The sequence below is a fragment of the Microtus oregoni genome, unplaced genomic scaffold (genome assembly GCF_018167655.1).
Source record: "Microtus oregoni isolate MIOR12 unplaced genomic scaffold, Mior012 000000F_ref0000247, whole genome shotgun sequence".
NCBI lineage: Eukaryota > Metazoa > Chordata > Mammalia > Rodentia > Cricetidae > Microtus > Microtus oregoni.
Genome location: NW_024543059.1, coordinates 317,147 through 334,753, shown reverse-complemented (window position 1 = coordinate 334,753; position 17,607 = coordinate 317,147). Strand labels below are relative to the sequence as shown.

Sequence of the window (17,607 nt, the reverse complement as noted above, 5' to 3'; positions counted from 1 at the left end):
AAGGTTGTTTCCGTGTAATAGGCAGTATATCCTGCCAGTCCAGCCACCACCGTACACCACCAGTCCAGACAGCTGGGTTCCAAAGGTAACTAGCTACTGAGAACTGATCGCTGGAGCAGCTGCGCAATTCTTCCAGCTGGCGTTTTGTGCTTTTGTGGTTTTCAGATACTATTATCCTAATGTAAGGGACCAGATGGTTGCCAAAGGAACCTTGCCATTATCAAGGATTTGTGCCATGGTAACCATGCAGCACCGTGAAGATGTGGGAATGCAGAACTTTAATCTTCCGTTAACCCCCAGATTTGAGAACAGTAAAGAATTGAAGAACCAGCCATCAGGTAATTGAAGACTTTTCATCATTGTATATAAATATCCTTTTTCTTGTTGAATTAATTATTCTTCACTTGGGGTATTTACGCTTTTGAGTCTCTGATGAGAGCTGTGAGTTTCACCCTCTTTTAGAAAGATGAGTGTAGAATATATATTGCAAATTTTGCATGTAATTTTAGAAAACTCATAGTTCTGTGGACTCTGTACATATGATGCTTGTCTCATTTTACCTTGAACACTTAAGCATTTAAAAAGCCCTCATAGCATAAATGCTAAGTAATTTATAGGTACCCTAGAAACTTATTCTAAGCCAACATGAGCAGAAGTGGGACTCTGGATGTGATTAGCTTGGATTGGAAATTGACTCTAAGGGAGATTAAAAAACTTTCCACCTGCCATGGAACATATGTGGAAGTTAAAATTATTTTATTTTATGTGTGTATGGGTATTTGCCTGTCCATATGTATGTGAACCTAATGCATGAAGTACCCTCAGAGGTCAGAAGAGGACGTCAGAACTTTTGAAACTAGAATTATAGGCAGTTTGAAGCCTCCACATGGATCTAAGAACTGAAAGCGGGCCCTCTGCAAGAGCAACAAATGCTCTTACTGTTGAACCATCTCTACAGCCACAGGAGAAGATTAACATTAAATTAAGGCCAACGGGATGACTCAGCCCCTGCTGCCAACTCTGATAACCTAGTCAGTCCCAGGACCCACGTGATGAAAGGAGAAAGCCAGCTCCCTCACGTTGTCCTCTGACCCCTACTACAGACAGACAGACAAAGCTTGAAAGAGCTTAATTTGGCATTTAAATAGTATTACAAACTGATGGTTCCCTGAAAGGCAATTCAAACTGCAAAATTATCAGAATTAACTTTCTAAGTCAGGTTACTGTGTGACACTTGTTAAAGAGTATCTGCTAAAACCAAAGGTTTTCTCTTGCCTTTAAGATTAAGTTGTTCCTCCTGAGCCCCCATGATTTCGTGAAGTACAGTATACAACATGGACAGATCTCTTCTGTCACTGTGATTGTGGTCATCGTCCTTCTGCCTCCCGGCTTGGCGCTAATGCTTTAAGAGAACAGAAATCCTTCTAGCCAACCTGGTAGATTTTTTTCTTCCTGCTCTCATTCGTCAGGTTTGCTGGATGTGGGTTTGAGGTACCGACGTAGCCCAAGAACAACAGAGGGAGTTCTTGCTGCCCGAACCGTCTCCATCTCAGTCCAGATTATCAGAGCCTGTGGTCTGCAGGCAGCAGCTAAGTAAGTCCACCTCAGAAAAGTGGTTCTTAAACCTCTCTGTGGTGCGATCTGCCCAGTGCATGCTCCTACCTGAGTGACTGACTGAGACCTTCCTGTGGTGCGGTATGCCCAGTGCATGCTCCCACCTGGATGACTGACTGAGACCTTCCTGTGGTGCAGTCTGTCCAGTGCATGCTCCCACCTGTGGTGCAGTCTGTCCAGTGTGATGCTCCCATGTGAATGACTGTCTTGTGAAAAATTTTCATTTCACTATGACTTTCTGTTAAGAAAGCATTTCAGAATTTCAGGAAATTGCATGAAGACTCTTGGTACTGTTATTGCAAATCCATTTCTTCACTTTGTAACAACTTTTGTGTTCTGCCCACCTTAGCCCCCTCCTGCCATGGCTATGCTCTGCACCCTCAAACCTTGCTGTGTGCTTACGTCTATTCTCAGCATAGTGATCAATGACCTGTTAAAACTAACTCCAACCTTGACCATATGTCTATTAAAAAATAGCCACAGTCCCTGCAGTTTTGTAAGGGCCCACATCTGTTATCTTTGTAACCTCTGCTTCCTCCGAAGCTCCAGCCACTGGTCTGCTTCTTGCTTCTGAACACATTAAGCACATTTCCCCTACTGATGTCCCTTTTCTGTTTATTCTGCTTCCTCTACATCTCCTCTTCTTCATGCTCTCCTTTTGTCCTTTTGTCTGCTAGTCCCACCTAACCTCTACCTGTCCAGCTATTGGCCAGTCAAGTTTTTTATTAAACCATATTCACACAGTGTAAAGGAGTATTCCGAAGTTGGGTCTACTGCTCATGACAATGTCAGAACGTACCCCATAGAGAAGATGGTATGTTACTAAGGGTGCACACCATCCAGCTGTGATTTGCTGGTCTAGGAAAGGGCTCAAAGGAGCAAGACTTTGCTGCACTGTTTTTCTTCGTTTTATCTAGAAGGAGGGAAGGCAAGACTAGAGTCACATTTGAGCTCGTTTAGTTACAAAGGACATCCATTTTAGGCAGTGGGAGCCAGGAGTGTTAGGTTTACAGAGTGATCTTGCCTTTGGTGTGTTCTCAGGTAAGATTACAGAGAAGTCTAGTTTTTTTCTCACTTTATCGTGGTGACAGAGTAACCTTATCCCAGCCCCTCAGGGCAGTTTTTAATCAGGTTACTTCTTACATTAAAACTTTAGAATTTCCCAGTATCAGTAGCAGTGGTCTCAGCAATTTTAATTGAGCATTTAAATTTAAAAGTTAGCATATTTTCAAGTTAGGGTAGACTTAATTATATATAAATTATCTTAGGTACTTCTGTATTAATATGCTAAATACATTATTAAATATAAGGAAATTTTAGTATATATGATAACAAGTTTTAGTATTTTTTCCAGTGTCCACATTGTTACCCCATGAACCTCCTCGGTGTATACTCCTCTTTAGGGCCACTTTATGTGAATATCCCGTCATACCAAGGTTACTATGAAAGCTCACTGTGGCATGGCCAAGATAGACAAGCCTAGATAGACAAGTGTTGTTAAGCATGCTCAGATCTTGTTAAAGTAGTAGAGCTATTTCCTGGGTATGCAAGCTGATTTCTAATAATGTTGTAGTGTCTCCTTCTCACTCCTCTCTTGCCTCCTGCAGGGCTTTGGCTGAGCAGGAGCCTGCTGTACAGTTTAGTGCCACCGTCGGAGTCAATGCTTCTGTCACCACACATCTCTCCTTCCTGCCCAAGGCGGAGCAGCGCCGAACCCGCCCTGTGGCCTGTTCCTTCTGCCCTGAGTTCTCCCATCACATTGAGTTCCCCTGTAACCTGGTGACTCAGCACTGTAGTGGAGAAGCCTGTTTCCTGGCAGAGCTATTGGAATATGCAGAAATTATTTTTGCAATCTATCATGAAAATACCAAGTCAGGTAAGCACTGAATGACCATCACTTTCAGAATCAAATGAGGCCCCTGCTGTGGATGGTGTGTTCCTTCCTAGGTGATACCCTGAAAAACTGAAAAGTGGGGTCATAATCTTTGTTTTTTCGTTTTTTTTTTTTTTTTTGGTTGGTTGTTTTTTGAGACAGTTTTCTCAGTTTAATATCCCTGGCTGTCCTGGCTGTCCTGGGACTCACTCTATAGACCAGGCTGGCCTCAAACTCACAGAAATCCACCTGCCTCTGCCTCCTGAGTGCTGGGATTAAAGGTGTGCCTCACCGCATAATAATTACAACTTCTAAAGGGCATGGTGAAAATAAGCATGTGAAATATGTATACAAGAATGTAGAAAGAAACAGCAATTGTGTTCCGATGTTGATGGGTGACCCTAAGAAAAAAGTAGACATATGCTCGTTGAGGTTTGCATACTTTCCCGTATGCCTGCAGAAGGAAAGTCAGACTGACTAGGATGTAAGCAAGATAATCTCTGATGTATCAGTTCAGCACTGATTCATGTGTAGAAAGGAGGTGTTCTAGGAGTATACTGTAAATAGGCCACAGGCCACAGTAGCCCACCAATAATTATTCATTTTTGCTTCACTTAACAGTCAGTGATATAGCCAGTATCCAGTCGTGCAAGGATTATCTTCTTGGAGTAGTAAAAGTTCCAACAAAAGACCTACTGGTCAAGAGATCTGGTAAGGATCCTGAGAAATTGCATGCTGATGCTGCCTTGATGAGGTAATCCTGTCCACCTCCCATGCAAAATACACAAGGAAGCCTGCCCCCAGAGACATGCTGTGAATGCACCCAGGTTCCTCAGAGTTCTCTCAGGCATTGGAAGGTCTGTCCCAAACAGTGTAGAGGTCAAACTCACCCTACTCTAGGAAAGATGGTGCTGGTGATGGCGACAGTAACCGTACCTCTGCATATATAGCATGTTGTGAAATAAACATATTTCCTCAGGTTTATTTGAGCCTCACGACAAACCTCTAGCAGGATACATTTGACAAACAAAAGACTCAAAGAAGTTGATTTGCCAAAACCACACAGCTGTTGAGTAGCAGAATTTGAAATGTAGTCAGCATTCACCGGTTATTTTCACTCTCCTGTCCTCCACTACAAATGGAATGAAGATAACCATATAAAGGCATGGACGAATACATACAGCTATTTGTTCAGGAACTAGACCCCAGAACACTTGACTTTCTGTTCCTTTCCTTTTCCCTCGCACTAGCGATGCCATGGTAACATTTCATTTTTCTACAGCACTTTAACCATTGTTTCATTCAGCAATTATAACAACTTCGTAAATAAGAGCAGTGTGAATTTACCCATGCACACCATATAGAAATGAGAAGAGAGATGAATGATTTATGCAGAATAATCCACTAGTTTGGGGTCTCAATCAAACAAAGAACTCAGATCTTCCAATTCCTGCTTTATCCTTCCTATCTGATCGCATTGCCTTTCAGTGATGAGAGAAAGACTGGCTCCCAACTCATGTGGGTATGTTTTCTATTCAGCATTGAGCCGGGGTAGTAGGGAAATTTGAATTATAAAGAGGATGTGTGTTTTCTCCTTGAAGACAAGGATTAAAAGTCTTTTCCTTTTCCCAATAAGGGATCACAGGATGGTATCCTGTCATTTTGCCAGAAGATGAAGGCCTGCCCCAGGACCTGGAGTATATGCAGAAGATTGTAGGAGGCCTGGAGCTTTCTGTTTCCTTCACGCATCCTGGAGATAGAGAGCGGGTGTTGGAAGCTGCTGAGCTGTTGGGCTGGACCTTTAACAACAGCCTGAAGGATCTTGTCAAGATGGAAGAAGAGGTGCCAGCCACTGTTACCATCTCCACCCCACGACTCTGGCTTCCTGTCCATTGTGTGCTGCTCGCTGGCCACAAGAACATTCATAAGAATACATACTGCTATCTTCGCTACAAACTGTACACTCAAGAAGCCTTTTGGACCCCTCTCCGGAAGCCTAAGGAATCTACAAACAGAAACCAGGTCCTGATCACTTTCAAGGCATCCAAAAGAGCAGAAGTCACTCGGAGCCAGTCACTGCTTTGGTACTTCAGGGAAGAAAAGTTAGAGATCCAAGTGTGGCGAGCTTATGGCAATGACAATTTAGAGAGGCCACACCAGACTGACAGCTGGATCGGCTCAGCCTATGTAGACCTGTCCAGACTTGGGGAAAAATCAGCAAGGACACTAACTGTCAGTGGTGAGTGAACATTCAGGGCTAACTCTTTATTTGGGTACCGTCTCTCAGCGTGAGTTCATCAGATCTGAACACGTACTATAGTACCTATATTATCATAAGCACTCAGTTAGCATGTAGAACGAGGTTGAGTGAATCTCAGTGGCTACATTTAACACGTGTGTAGGAAGAACCTGTGTGATCGCTCATTAGGGTGATGGTTTAACTCCTAATTGGAAAGAATACCTGCCGAGGATATTCTTTTGTCAGAATGTTTCTCAGAATATTCTCCCTCTCAGCTGAGCACATGTTGGAACTGTAAAGAGAACTGCATGGTTCTAAACTGGTGCGTAAGGCAGAGAGGAAAAGTTACATTTTACAAATGGAATGCACTGTGTCCTTTTGTTTCAAGCATTCATTGGTGCTTATTGCATATATATTAGCCCTGGGAACTCAAATATGAGTAAGAATTAGTTCCTAGCCTAATTGTGTTTATATTCTAATAAAGATTACAACCGTAAACAATGAATGTGAAGTATAAGAACTAAAAAGAGGGTGTTCTCAGTGGTTTGGTGGGACTGTGAGGGTTCGTGGTCCTTAAAGTTGATCAAAGGACAGAATCTATGATTTGGGATTTAGGAGCAAGCCAGGGAAGGGGAAAAGAACAGTGCTTTTGTTTGAGACAAGGTCTCTATACATAGCCCTGACTGTCCTGGAATTCACTATGTAGACTAGGCTGGCCTCAAACTCACAAAGGTTCACCTGCCTCTGCCTCCAGAGTGCTGGGATTAAAGGCATGTGCCAGCATGCCTGGCTAAGAAAGATTTTCTAAAGATACAGAGGTGTGGAGCAGTTAGGTATATTGTAGATGTTGTAAGTAACCTGGACCAGCCAGGTCTCAGGGAACACAGGTTACAAAGCACTGCCATCAGAACAGTGGTGGATTGAAGGTAGCCAACTAAGTTCTTTCTCGTTGTTGCGGCTCACGTCACATAGCCCAACATCACCTTAAATTCACTGTGTAGCCAAGGACCACCACATCATGTCTCTTGTGAGCCTGGCAAGCACTCCACCTGCTGAGCTCACAGCAGCCCCTGACTAGCTTCTGTTCAGACATGACTCAGTTTAACACTCCTGTAGAGTTGGTTATTTCCCTGCTCTGTAGAGTTAAAGAAATGAGGGCTTGACTCTGTTTTCTTCAGCTTGGCTTCTGCTCCTCTGATCCTTGGGGGTTTTGTTTTGTTTTACTTTTGCTGTTGGTATGTGGTTTTGGTTTGGGTGCGGGTTTTTTGTTTGCTTGTTTGCTTGGTGTTTTAGAAACAAGGTTTTAAGATATATCCTATGTTGGAGCAGAATTTGTGATGTATCTCAGACTGGCCTTGAACTCACAGTCTTCCTTCAGCTTCCCAGGTGCTGGGGTTATAGGCCTGAGGTTCTAACCTGTGTTGGACAGACAGCCCAATCTAAAAAAATAAGAAATGAGTGAGTCTGGGTGATTGTCCAAATTTTTGGGTTCCTTTTGAACCCAGTAGATGTAAGTCTGGCCCTATGAAGTATCTCTTCAAATGCTACATGGCCTATTTTATCTAGCCCAGTTCAAGTCACTTCATAGAAGCTACAGAAAAGATTTTTGAAGTGAGCCAGGCTCACTTGATCTAACTTTTTTTTTAGATAGACTTTTAACTTCACTACTGAAGAAAATAGATCTGGAACACAGAATATAGGTCAAGGGTCAGAATTCCATCACAAATACTCCTTTTTTATTAAGTTTCCAAAGAGACTATTAAACTTTGTAGATTGTCTGTGTCTGTCATATGTTTCCATATCCCTCTACTGTAAGGTTTGTATCCACTTAAACAAGAGCCTTATACATTTAATGTGTTTGTTAAATGTGTCATCCCCATCACTCAGCTATCCAACCTGTTTCCATATGAGGGTAAGGACGAACTGGGTTGCATGTGGGCATTTTTCCTCTCATAATGACTGTCATTTTCTGCTTGCAAGAGTCATGGTAATTTGTATAGGAAGAAAAGAGGCTATAAAGAGAAAAAAAAAGTTGTCTTACTGCCATCTATGACAGTAACATCTTTTTCCTTGAATAGTAATGAATCTAGCAAAAAGATCCAGAAGGAATTATTGATGCCTTCTACTCTAAATAAAATCTCAGTTTAAGATCCAGCAAGCCAATGAAGTTGAAATCCACTGATTATCGGGAGAACGATGCTGGTAGCTCCATTGACCCCTCTGAAATTCTAGCACAGAAAAGACATAGCTGTTAGTACCCTTAGCCTCCCTTCCTCTGTTGTCGCCTCCTGCCTCCCCTCAGTGAACCCTGGGGGGTGTTGCCAAGTCATACTCAGATGGTAAAGAGGCTGATGTGAGCACTGGATAGCTCCCCAATGGGGAGAGATCTAAGAGTAGAAGCCTGTGTGCATGCAGAAGAGAAGATGGCCTCCTCTTGTCCTTACCTGGTGCCCCTTGGTGTGAATTCTCTCCATAGCAATGCTGCCTGACTGCAAAGTATTTGGTTCTGGCTTCAAATCAGAAATGTCACCATGTAATATTGGATATAACTGGACATTGTAGGGGCAGAGACAAAATTTTTACATATACCAACTTCAGATTCTTTTTTGAAATTGGTGTGCTGAGACCTGTGGTCCCATAAGCAGCCCTCGAGAGATGTTATCTGTCACCCAGGCTTATTTGCCTCCATTCTCTTGCAGGTGTGTATCCTCTGTTTGGAAGAAATGCTTCCGACCTCTCTGGAGCTGCCTTGCGAATTCATGTGGTTTTTTCCCCTCTTTCCCCTCTCACTGAGCCCACTCGTGATCTGGACTCCATGGACTGCAGCAGCCACAGTGAGTCTGAGCAACTCCCCAGAAAGAGCATTGAGCTCCAGCTGTCTCCACCCTGTGTCCTCCAGAAGACTCCGGCCTCCACCCAGGTCAGCTGCAACAGCGCTGCAGCTGAGGTGTGCCCTGCCCAGGAGGGCCCTTCCAAGTTGGAGGGGACTTTTGCAGTCAGCATCCTGGTGGAGAGAGCCATGCACTTGAGCTTGAAAGGTATGCTCTGCAGACTTACCCAAAAGCAGGTATCCAGTTCCCTGTGGTGCTCTCTGTCTTCACAGAGCTTTCAGATTATGCCAGGACCTACAAGGATGGTTAATCTTCTTTGTCGATAATTATATTTTACAAGCCTAAAGGTTGAAGTAACAAGAAAGCCTTTCTGAGGTTAAAGCCTGTAGTAATAAGAGTAGCGGGGCTGCGTCCCCAGCACCCCGGCTGCCTGGCTAGCTTATGCCCCAAAATAACAACACACAAACTGTATTCTTTTAAACACTGCTTGGCCCATTTCTATCTAGCCTCTTCTCGGCTAACTCTCGCACCTGGACTAGCCCATTTCTAGTGTAGCCCACGAGGTGGCTTACCAGGGAGATTCTAGCCTACGTCCATCCTGGGTCAGAGCTTCATCGCGTGTGCCTCAGAGAGCAGAGCTCTCGCGTCCGCCCTGGAGATGGGAGCATGGCGTCTCTGCTCCAGAGAGCAGAGCTGTCGAGTCTGAGCTCACTTCCTCTTCCTCCCAGCATTCTGTTCTGTTTACTCCTCCCACCTATGTTTTAACCTATGAGGGCCAAGCAGTTTCTTTATTGCTTAACCAATGAAATCAACAGATTGATATATGACACTCCCACATCAAAAGCCAACTTTGCCAATTGTATAAATGCTGCAGGTCATAAACTGCTGTCCAGCAATCCAGGTGTCACCCTCAGTGCTTCTCTCTTCCTTATCCACCATCCAGTGTCCACATCAAATAAATAGTTCTCTTCTTTAAATGTCTCACAATCTCTCCCTCCTCCTCCATTCTGCCCACTTAGGTTCTCAGTGGGTTCTTAGCACTAGGGCTATGACTAGGGGTTACTAGCACTATGTCCCCAGAAGATTTATAAGGAAAACTTGGAGTTGGTGACACTAGATAGAAAAAAAATTGTATTAAGAGCAATGCCTACAATGTTGACAGCCACAGAAATCACAAACATCATGTGTCATTGTAGGATCTTAGAATATTGTTTTATTCTCACCAGTTATTTGAACTTCTAGCACTTATGGGCTACATCTAGGTCTTACTAATAAAACGTGTACTTTTATATCACTGAGTTCTAAGTTTTGATAGCTACAAGTATACTTAGATTTCTTTATAGTCCTAGGTGTTTTTCATCATGCAATTTTAAAGAAACACTATTAAACAAAGAAGTCCAGGGCTGGAGAGATGGCTCAGAGGTTAAGAGCATTGCCTGCTCTTCCAAAGGTCCTGAGTTCAATTCCCAGCAACCACATGGTGGCTCACAACCATCTGTAATGGGGTCTGGTGCCCTCTTCTGGCCTGGAGGCATACACACAGACAGAATATTGTATACAAAATAAATAAATATTTAAAAAAAAAAAAAGAAGAAGTCCAAACACTTTACCAGACTGCAAAGGAAAACAACCTCCTCCCTACCTTCATTCGCCTGGCATCACCACTAAGATTTTTGCTTTGCTATTACCTTTCCTCTTTAGGCTGTATGTCTGGCCAGCAAATCTGACCTTGTCTCTCCATTGGTTAAAATACTTGGTTGGTTTTCTATCACTTGCCACCTTGGTGACATAGCACACAAAATCTTGCCCATCTGGCCTCAGCAGCCGTGCCAGCTTCATTTCTTGCCACGTTCACTGACATTCAGCAGCTCCTGAGAGCCGGCTAAAGTGATGCCACACTCTGAAGCTTACCCCTGTCACACCCATTAGCAATAAGCCTGCCTCTGTGCACCCAGAGATGTCCTGTAACATGCTACATTCTCACACTGAGTCACACTATTTTGTACTTAATACTGTCTCTGGTTCTAGTCCTTGGGTCAGGGAGTATGTCACTTTTTTCTGTTTCCTCGTTTCCTGTCCCTCTCGATTCAGCTAACATAAATAGTCTGCTCTGTGACTATGAGGCACAGCCTCTCGCATTTCTGAGTTACACTTGTTACTTGGCCTCTTGTAACAGCCAGGTGAAGTAGTAAGGGCGGCGGGGCTGCGTTCCCAGCACCCCAGCCGCCTGTTCGGCTAGCTTATGCCCGAAATAACAACACTCAAACTGTATTCTTTTAATCACTGCTTGGCCCTTCTGCCCTAGCCCTTACTGGCTAATTCTGATATCCCGATCAACCCATCTCTAATAATCTGTGAGAACCGGTCTTACCGGGAAAATTCTAGCCTAGTCCATCCTGGGTCGAGCTTCATGGCGTGTGTCTGCCTGGGAGCTGGGAGTATGGCGTCTCCCTGAGGCGTCTGCTCCCGAGAGCAGAGCGGTGGAGTCTCTGAGCTCACTTCCTCTTCCTCCCAGCATTTTGTTCTGTTTACTCCTCCCACCTATCCTCTAACCAATAAAATGGGCCAGGGCAGTGCCTTTATTAGCCAATGACCTTCCTCCATCATTTCCCCTTTTTCGGTTTAAACAAAAAAAAGGCTTTAACATAGTAAAATTACATATAACAAAACAGTTATCAAGTAAAAGTTACAATAATCTTTATCATAACTAAGGAAAACTACAACTAACTATTCTTAACTCCATCAAAGACTCCAGAAAGATATATTACCTAAGTAAACAAGAACTAAGAAACTTCAAACTCTAGAAATGACAAAGACATCTCGCTGCTTGGACAGTCACCCAAAGTTCTTTTGTACCGTTGGGGCATCCATCTTCAAGCCTTCAGGCCCATGGTATCCAGCAGACATTTCCATAAAGCAGGAAAATTCAAAGTCAGTTCAGTCACTATCTGTTGTGTCCTGCAGAATGTCTCGCAGACTCTTTCATGAATCAGGAACCCCGAAAGATCATCTCACCTTAGGCAAGTTCAGTAGTCCTCTCTCTGCGGGTTCTCTGTGTCCAGTTTATGCAATAGTCCAGGCAAGAGCAGTTTCTTGCCCAAATGGCTATCAAACTCCATAAGGAGCCTCTTCGATGCCCATCTTCTTCTTGAAGTAGATTGGTGCTGCCAGGAGCAGAGTGTCTCATTGTCATGAAAAGTCCTCAGTTATTAAAACATTAAATGTCCTATTCTGTAATCTTTGAAAGACATGAAGAATGTCTATCTAAAATATATCTACGCACATCTAGAAAATATTAACTAACATGACTACAAGCTTTACTATTATCGATGATTATCCATTAACAACCTATATTTCTTAATTATACAGTACATATTTAAATGAACTACACAATCACAATACCTTAATCAAAATCAGAAACACTTATACATATAACAAAATTGACCTTAAATCTCTATCAATAAAGCAAAATCTATACTAATGCAAATTATTCATACCTATATCAGCCAGGTAATGGCACATCAGTGTAGACACTTGACTTTCAGAGATTGCCTTTGTATTCGGATATTCCACATAGTCCTTCCATCATAAACATGTGTGCACCTGCCAGGTCAGTTAAGTGCAGACATGAGCCCTCTGTAGGATGGCAGGATAGGGCTCCAGAATGGGAATTGGAGGACTGTGCCTGCCCTAGCTGAGTTGTAACTGATTTGTGACCTTGAGCGAACCCACTTCTCATTTGCTCAACAATCAAACATGATCATATGAGTTCATCAGAGTCTTCTCTACTTCTGTCTTGTAAGAACATGGGGCTGAGGGGTATGTGTTCTCTGTACACTGGCGCACCTTGTCAAGCTTCCGTGTCGTTTACGTGCTTCAGCGTCACATTGGATTTGCTCCTGCCTCCAACAGCATTCTCATTGTGCCTGAACTTGAGCCTTGGAATGGAATGAATGGTTTCTTTGTAAAAAGTGTCATGCTGATGATTTACAGACAAACCTAAAGCTTGAATGTGGGACAGCTACAAATTTACCATGGTCCCCACTATAGTTGTGGTTCTAAAAATACAAGAGCATTTGCTACAGAATCTCTGGGGAGCCCTCCTTTAAGAAGTAGCTTTGAGCCCAGCAGTGGTGGCACACGCCTTTAATCCCAGCAGTCAGGAGGCAGAAGCAGAAGGATCTCTGTGAGTTTGAGGCCAACCTGGTCTACAGAGTGAGTTCCAGGACAGCCAGAGTTACACAGTGAAACCCTGTCTCAAAAAACAAAACGTAGCAGCTTTGAGACCAATACAGTGGCACATGTCATAGCTACTCAGGAGGCTGAGGCAGGAGAATTGCTTGATTCCAGGAGTTCAGAGCCACGTGATCAACATAGCAAGGCCCTGTCTGAAAAGAAGAGAAAGTCAGCCTCGATAATCTTATTTATGCTCTTATATTATACAAGACATGAGACAGCTGGAGAACAAAGGTGAAATGCTTTGAGGCAATGTGTGCTACAACTGGAGAACAGATGTTCTGCATTGTCTGTCTCTCTCCTCAGATCAAACCAAATCTGACTCAGGTTGTGCACATTTGGCACAGAAATGTCAATTAATGCTAAACTCATAGAACCATACTATCTTTTTATTTTTAACTTTTTATATTGTGTGTATCCCTGCTTGTATGCACATGCCACAGTGCACATGTGGAGGTCAGAGGACGTTGGGGAACTGGGTCTCACCTCCCACCGTGTTGAGGGAGGTCAGTGAGGCAGGGTGTCTCCTTGTTTCGGGTGCTGCTCTGTGATGTGATCCAGGCTAGCTGGCCCATGAACTTGCCAGCAACTCTAACTCTGGCTCTGGCTCCCATCTCACTGGGGAAGTGCTGAGTTATAGCTGCATATCCCAGCTTTCAGTGAGTACCTGCGGTAAAAATCGGGTCGTCGGGCTTGTGTAGCTAGCTCCTGCGTCTGCTGAGCCATCTCTCCATCCCTGAACACACAAAACTGGCCTTTGTAAGGTTTTCACTGGCTCATATTAAGAGAGCAAGCTTTCTCTTAACTAAATGGAATTAATTCGAACTATTAAGATGGGAAGCCGTGGAGGAGTCAGCCAGTCATGGCAGGTCTTCTACTTCCTAACTCAGCAGAAGTGTGATAGGCCAGTCATTGGCTTCCCTGCCTCCTGCTTGCCTTGTGACACTTATCTTACCTGATTTTTCAGAGGTGTCATTAGCGTGAGTTTAGTGTATAAAGAAACCGTTTATAAAGTGTTATCTAAAATATGAGTTAGTCTCACTGAAACAGCGCTGTCCTTGCACAAAATACTTTCCCTACTTAAAAATTCTGGAAATGGAGTGAAGAGGTTAAGTGCTGTAAAGCTGGTTTGCTTCAGACCTCAGCTGCTCTCAGTGTGTGTTGTTAGGATATAATGATTCCTTCTGGATGCCTTAAACAGTGTTTTGGTAGCCTGGTGGTTGTGGTGCACACCTCTAATCCCAGCACTCGGGAAGGAGAGGCAGGTGATTCTCTGTAAATTAGAGGCCAGCCTGTTCTGCAAAGCAAGTTCCAGAAAAGCCAGGGCCTACATGGAGAAATCCTCTCTCGAAAAAGCCTAAGAAAGCGGGTGTGTATGTGTGTGTGTGTGTGTGTGTTTGAGAACCCAACTCTGTGCAGAAATGTGAACAAACCCAGTTCTCACTCATAAGGAGAGCTGGGGAACCAGACAGATTTATCACTGCCTGCCTCTACAAATAGCTTCAAAAGTAAGGCTCAAGCTGGGTCTGCAGAGCAGCAGCAGAGAAAGATGAAAGCAAGATCTATGTACATCTAGAATTGGAATTTTGTTATGGGAAGTGACTTGAGAGCTGGAGGAGCTGGAGTGAAATGGCGGTAGTAGGAAGGTCACTAGTGAGCCAGGCTTGGTGGCAGAGTCCTGAAACTCCAGAACTACGGAAGCTGACGAAGGAAGACTGTGAATTTGAGGCCAGCTTGGGGGCGGGGGGGGGGTGGTGTACAAAACATGTCAGGTAGAAGGAGGAGCTCAAGCAAAGAGCAAAGGTGCTTACACCAACGAGCCCCCTGCCAGCACTCTGTGATACCTGAAGCCCAGCTTCTTGACCTGTGGGTCACACCTCTTATGGGTTATATAATTAAGTGTGGGCATCACAGAGCATTTGACAGCAATGAGAGGTTTATGATCCTACAGAGACCAGGAATTCATTCAAAATTCAAGCAGTAACAAATCTGTGGTATTTCTTGCAGCTTATAGTGCTTGACTTCATGGTAGCCTTGGTTCTGAACTCATATTGTATATCTAGTCACTGCTCAAGGCCAAGAAGCAGCTGATTTTAGAACACCTATGTTATGAGTTACAGTGCATACGACATTTTCTGTTTTTTATTTTGAGGTAGGGTCTCACTATATAGCCCTGGTTGGCCTTGAACTCACAGAAATTCACCTACCTCTGTCTCCGAGTGCTGAGATTTAAAGGCATGTGCCACGACACCCAACCATTTAACTGTGAAAAACAGGTTTAATGTTTTCTCATCACCATTCCTCAGCATGTATCAAATTATATTATCTCTGGGTTGCAGTATAATGTTTGGTTTTTTTTCTTAATTGCTGAATTGAGTTTTGTAAATAAATAAATGAAAATCTTTTAATGAATTTTTCAACTTGGAATTAGGACAGAATTTCCAACATTTTTCTGAAATGGCTCTAAACATGCTTCTGCGGTTTTGTACTGTGTGTCTATACAGAGGAGCATTCTCAGCATTGACTATTACAAACCAGATCAACTACATCCTGCCGTATTCAACCAAGATTTAATTCTTTATGTAAAAGCGCAAGCATGTCCATCTCACTAGTATATAGATTGCTTTTATCTTTTATGAACAGTAAATTTATGTGTGTTTTAAAGTGTTATTTTTAAATGAACTTCTTAGAATTTTCTCTGAGTAAATACTGATTTCTGTACCTTTTTTTAATTTATATGTCTGCCCACTCAAGTAAAATTTCTCAGATAAAAGGTGGTCCTAAATAGTTTGAGAAGTCCTGCCCTAAAATACAATTATCCACACTGTTTTCTTTCAGGGAGCCCCTTGACGGAGCGGAAAGTGTCCGTGCCCAGTTGTTGTGTATCCTTTGCAACAGCCACTGAGCCATCTCCTGTATATACCCATGTGGTTGAAAACACCGACTCACCCATTTGGAATTTTCAACAGCAGTCAAGGTTTGTATTTTCTGATATTTATCACTGTTTAGAATCAGCTTTTGGTTCCAAGAGACAAACTCAGAGCTAGAATATAAGAGATATAATAATGTTTGAACAGAACTTTATTTAATCCTCGTGTTTATAAATTCATGGCTACAAGTGGTTAAAAGGTTTGTTGCAGTGTTAGTTTCTTAAAAAATGTATTGCATGTATGTGTGTGTGCATACCATGGCAAGTGCATGGAGGGCATAGGACAAATTGTGGGAATTGGCTCCCTCTTTCCCTTGTGGGTACCAGGGCCAACTTGAGTTACCAGGTTTGGAGGCAAGTCCTCTTACCTGCTGAGCCACTTGCTTGCCTGGTCTCAGTGTTTGTTTAATGTTTATGTGTTTGAATGTTTTGCCTGTGTGTATATATGTGTCCCTGTCAGAAGATGTTGGCTCTGCTAGAACTGGGGTTACAGATGGTTGTGAACTACCATGTGGGTACAGGGGATTGAACTAAGGTCTTCTGTAGGAACAACCTGTGCTCTTAACCACCAAGCCAATCTCTCCAACCAGCCCCTTGTTTCCGTGCTTTTAGCTCTGATTATTGCTCAAAAATAGTCAGGAAGAGACAAGAGATATGCCCTGCCTTGCTGTGGGTTGAAGATGAGTAAAATTCCCTCTACTGTTAAATCGTGATCAGCCTGGGAAGAAGCACGGACATTAAAGGCTGTACTCAAGTTTGACCATGATGTCAAAGAAGTAAGATGGATGCTGGTAGAAAGATGGCTCGGAACAAAAGGTTTAGGCCAGTATGGAAGTGAGAGTGTGCCTCAGAAGTAGAACTCCAGGGCTAAGTGTTCCAAGAGTGCATACATAAATTACCTATATGAAGAAGCCAGGAATGGGGGAAGTATTCAAGGTAGAGAATTAATCTCAGTAAAGGAAAAGACCTTTAGTGCAATAGAAAGAACCTAGTCTTTGGAACCAGAAAAACTTTGCATCCAACCACAGACCTGACATATACTAGCTATGTGAATAAGTTATCCCGAAACATCGTATTCCTCATCCTAGGGTAGCTATAATTTTATAGATAACTTTAAAATCTAAATTAGATGAGGTTTTTTAAAGATTTAACCAGTTTTAATAACAAAGACATAAATCACCTAAGGTTAATGTAATTATTATATAAGATACATACATGAATACTGTCTTTTAAAATATAAAGTTGCCAGTCCTGGTGGTACCTTTAATCCCAGGACTGATGAAGCAGAGGCAGGTGGATCTCTGTGCATTTGAGGCCACAACAAGTTTTAGGCTAGCCAGGGATACATAGTAAGACTAACACACACACACACACACACACACACACACACACACACACACGGTGGGGAGTGAAATTTTTCATGTCATTTGAAGAAAGAAAATCATCATTTATATTCAGGTTTATTTAACAAGCTTTTTTTTAAGTATTAGAAATGTTTACCTTTTATCAGCTTCAAGGTTTATTATTGAAGAGGCTTGTCAGTCTGTTGTTGGAAGCTGCTTGGCAGTCTGTTGTTAGAGGCTGCTTGTCAGTCTGTTGTTGGAGGCTGCTTGTCAGTCTGTTGTTGGAGGCTGCTTGTCAGTCTGTTATTGGAAGCTTGTCAGTCTGTTATTGGAAGCTTGTCAGTCTGTTGTTGGAAGCTTGTCAGTCTGTTGTTGGAAGCTGCTTTTTGTTTCCCAGGTGCCCAGACTCCCGAAACAATCACACAGAAACTATATTATTTGCAATATTGCTTGGCCAATAGCTTAAGTACATTTATGGGTAACTCATATCTTAAATTAACCTATGTCCATTAATCTGTGTATCACCATGAGGCTGTGGCTTA

The 17,607-nt window shown here is 42.9% G+C and overlaps 1 protein-coding gene across 2 annotated transcripts in view; it reads left to right on the top strand.

Annotated features, from left to right (window-relative positions):
• Window positions 1–17,607, top strand: part of LOC121446295 (C2 domain-containing protein 3-like) — a 98,508-nt gene that overhangs the window by 57,258 nt on the left and 23,643 nt on the right. For both annotated transcript variants that reach the window (XM_041648829.1, XM_041648836.1), the window contains exons 19-25: window positions 166–338; window positions 1,470–1,593; window positions 3,222–3,490; window positions 4,109–4,198; window positions 5,124–5,726; window positions 8,426–8,764; window positions 15,632–15,770. In XM_041648829.1, coding sequence (XP_041504763.1) covers window positions 166–338; window positions 1,470–1,593; window positions 3,222–3,490; window positions 4,109–4,198; window positions 5,124–5,726; window positions 8,426–8,764; window positions 15,632–15,770 — 1,737 coding nt within the window. The remainder of the gene's footprint in view (window positions 1–165; window positions 339–1,469; window positions 1,594–3,221; window positions 3,491–4,108; window positions 4,199–5,123; window positions 5,727–8,425; window positions 8,765–15,631; window positions 15,771–17,607) is intronic.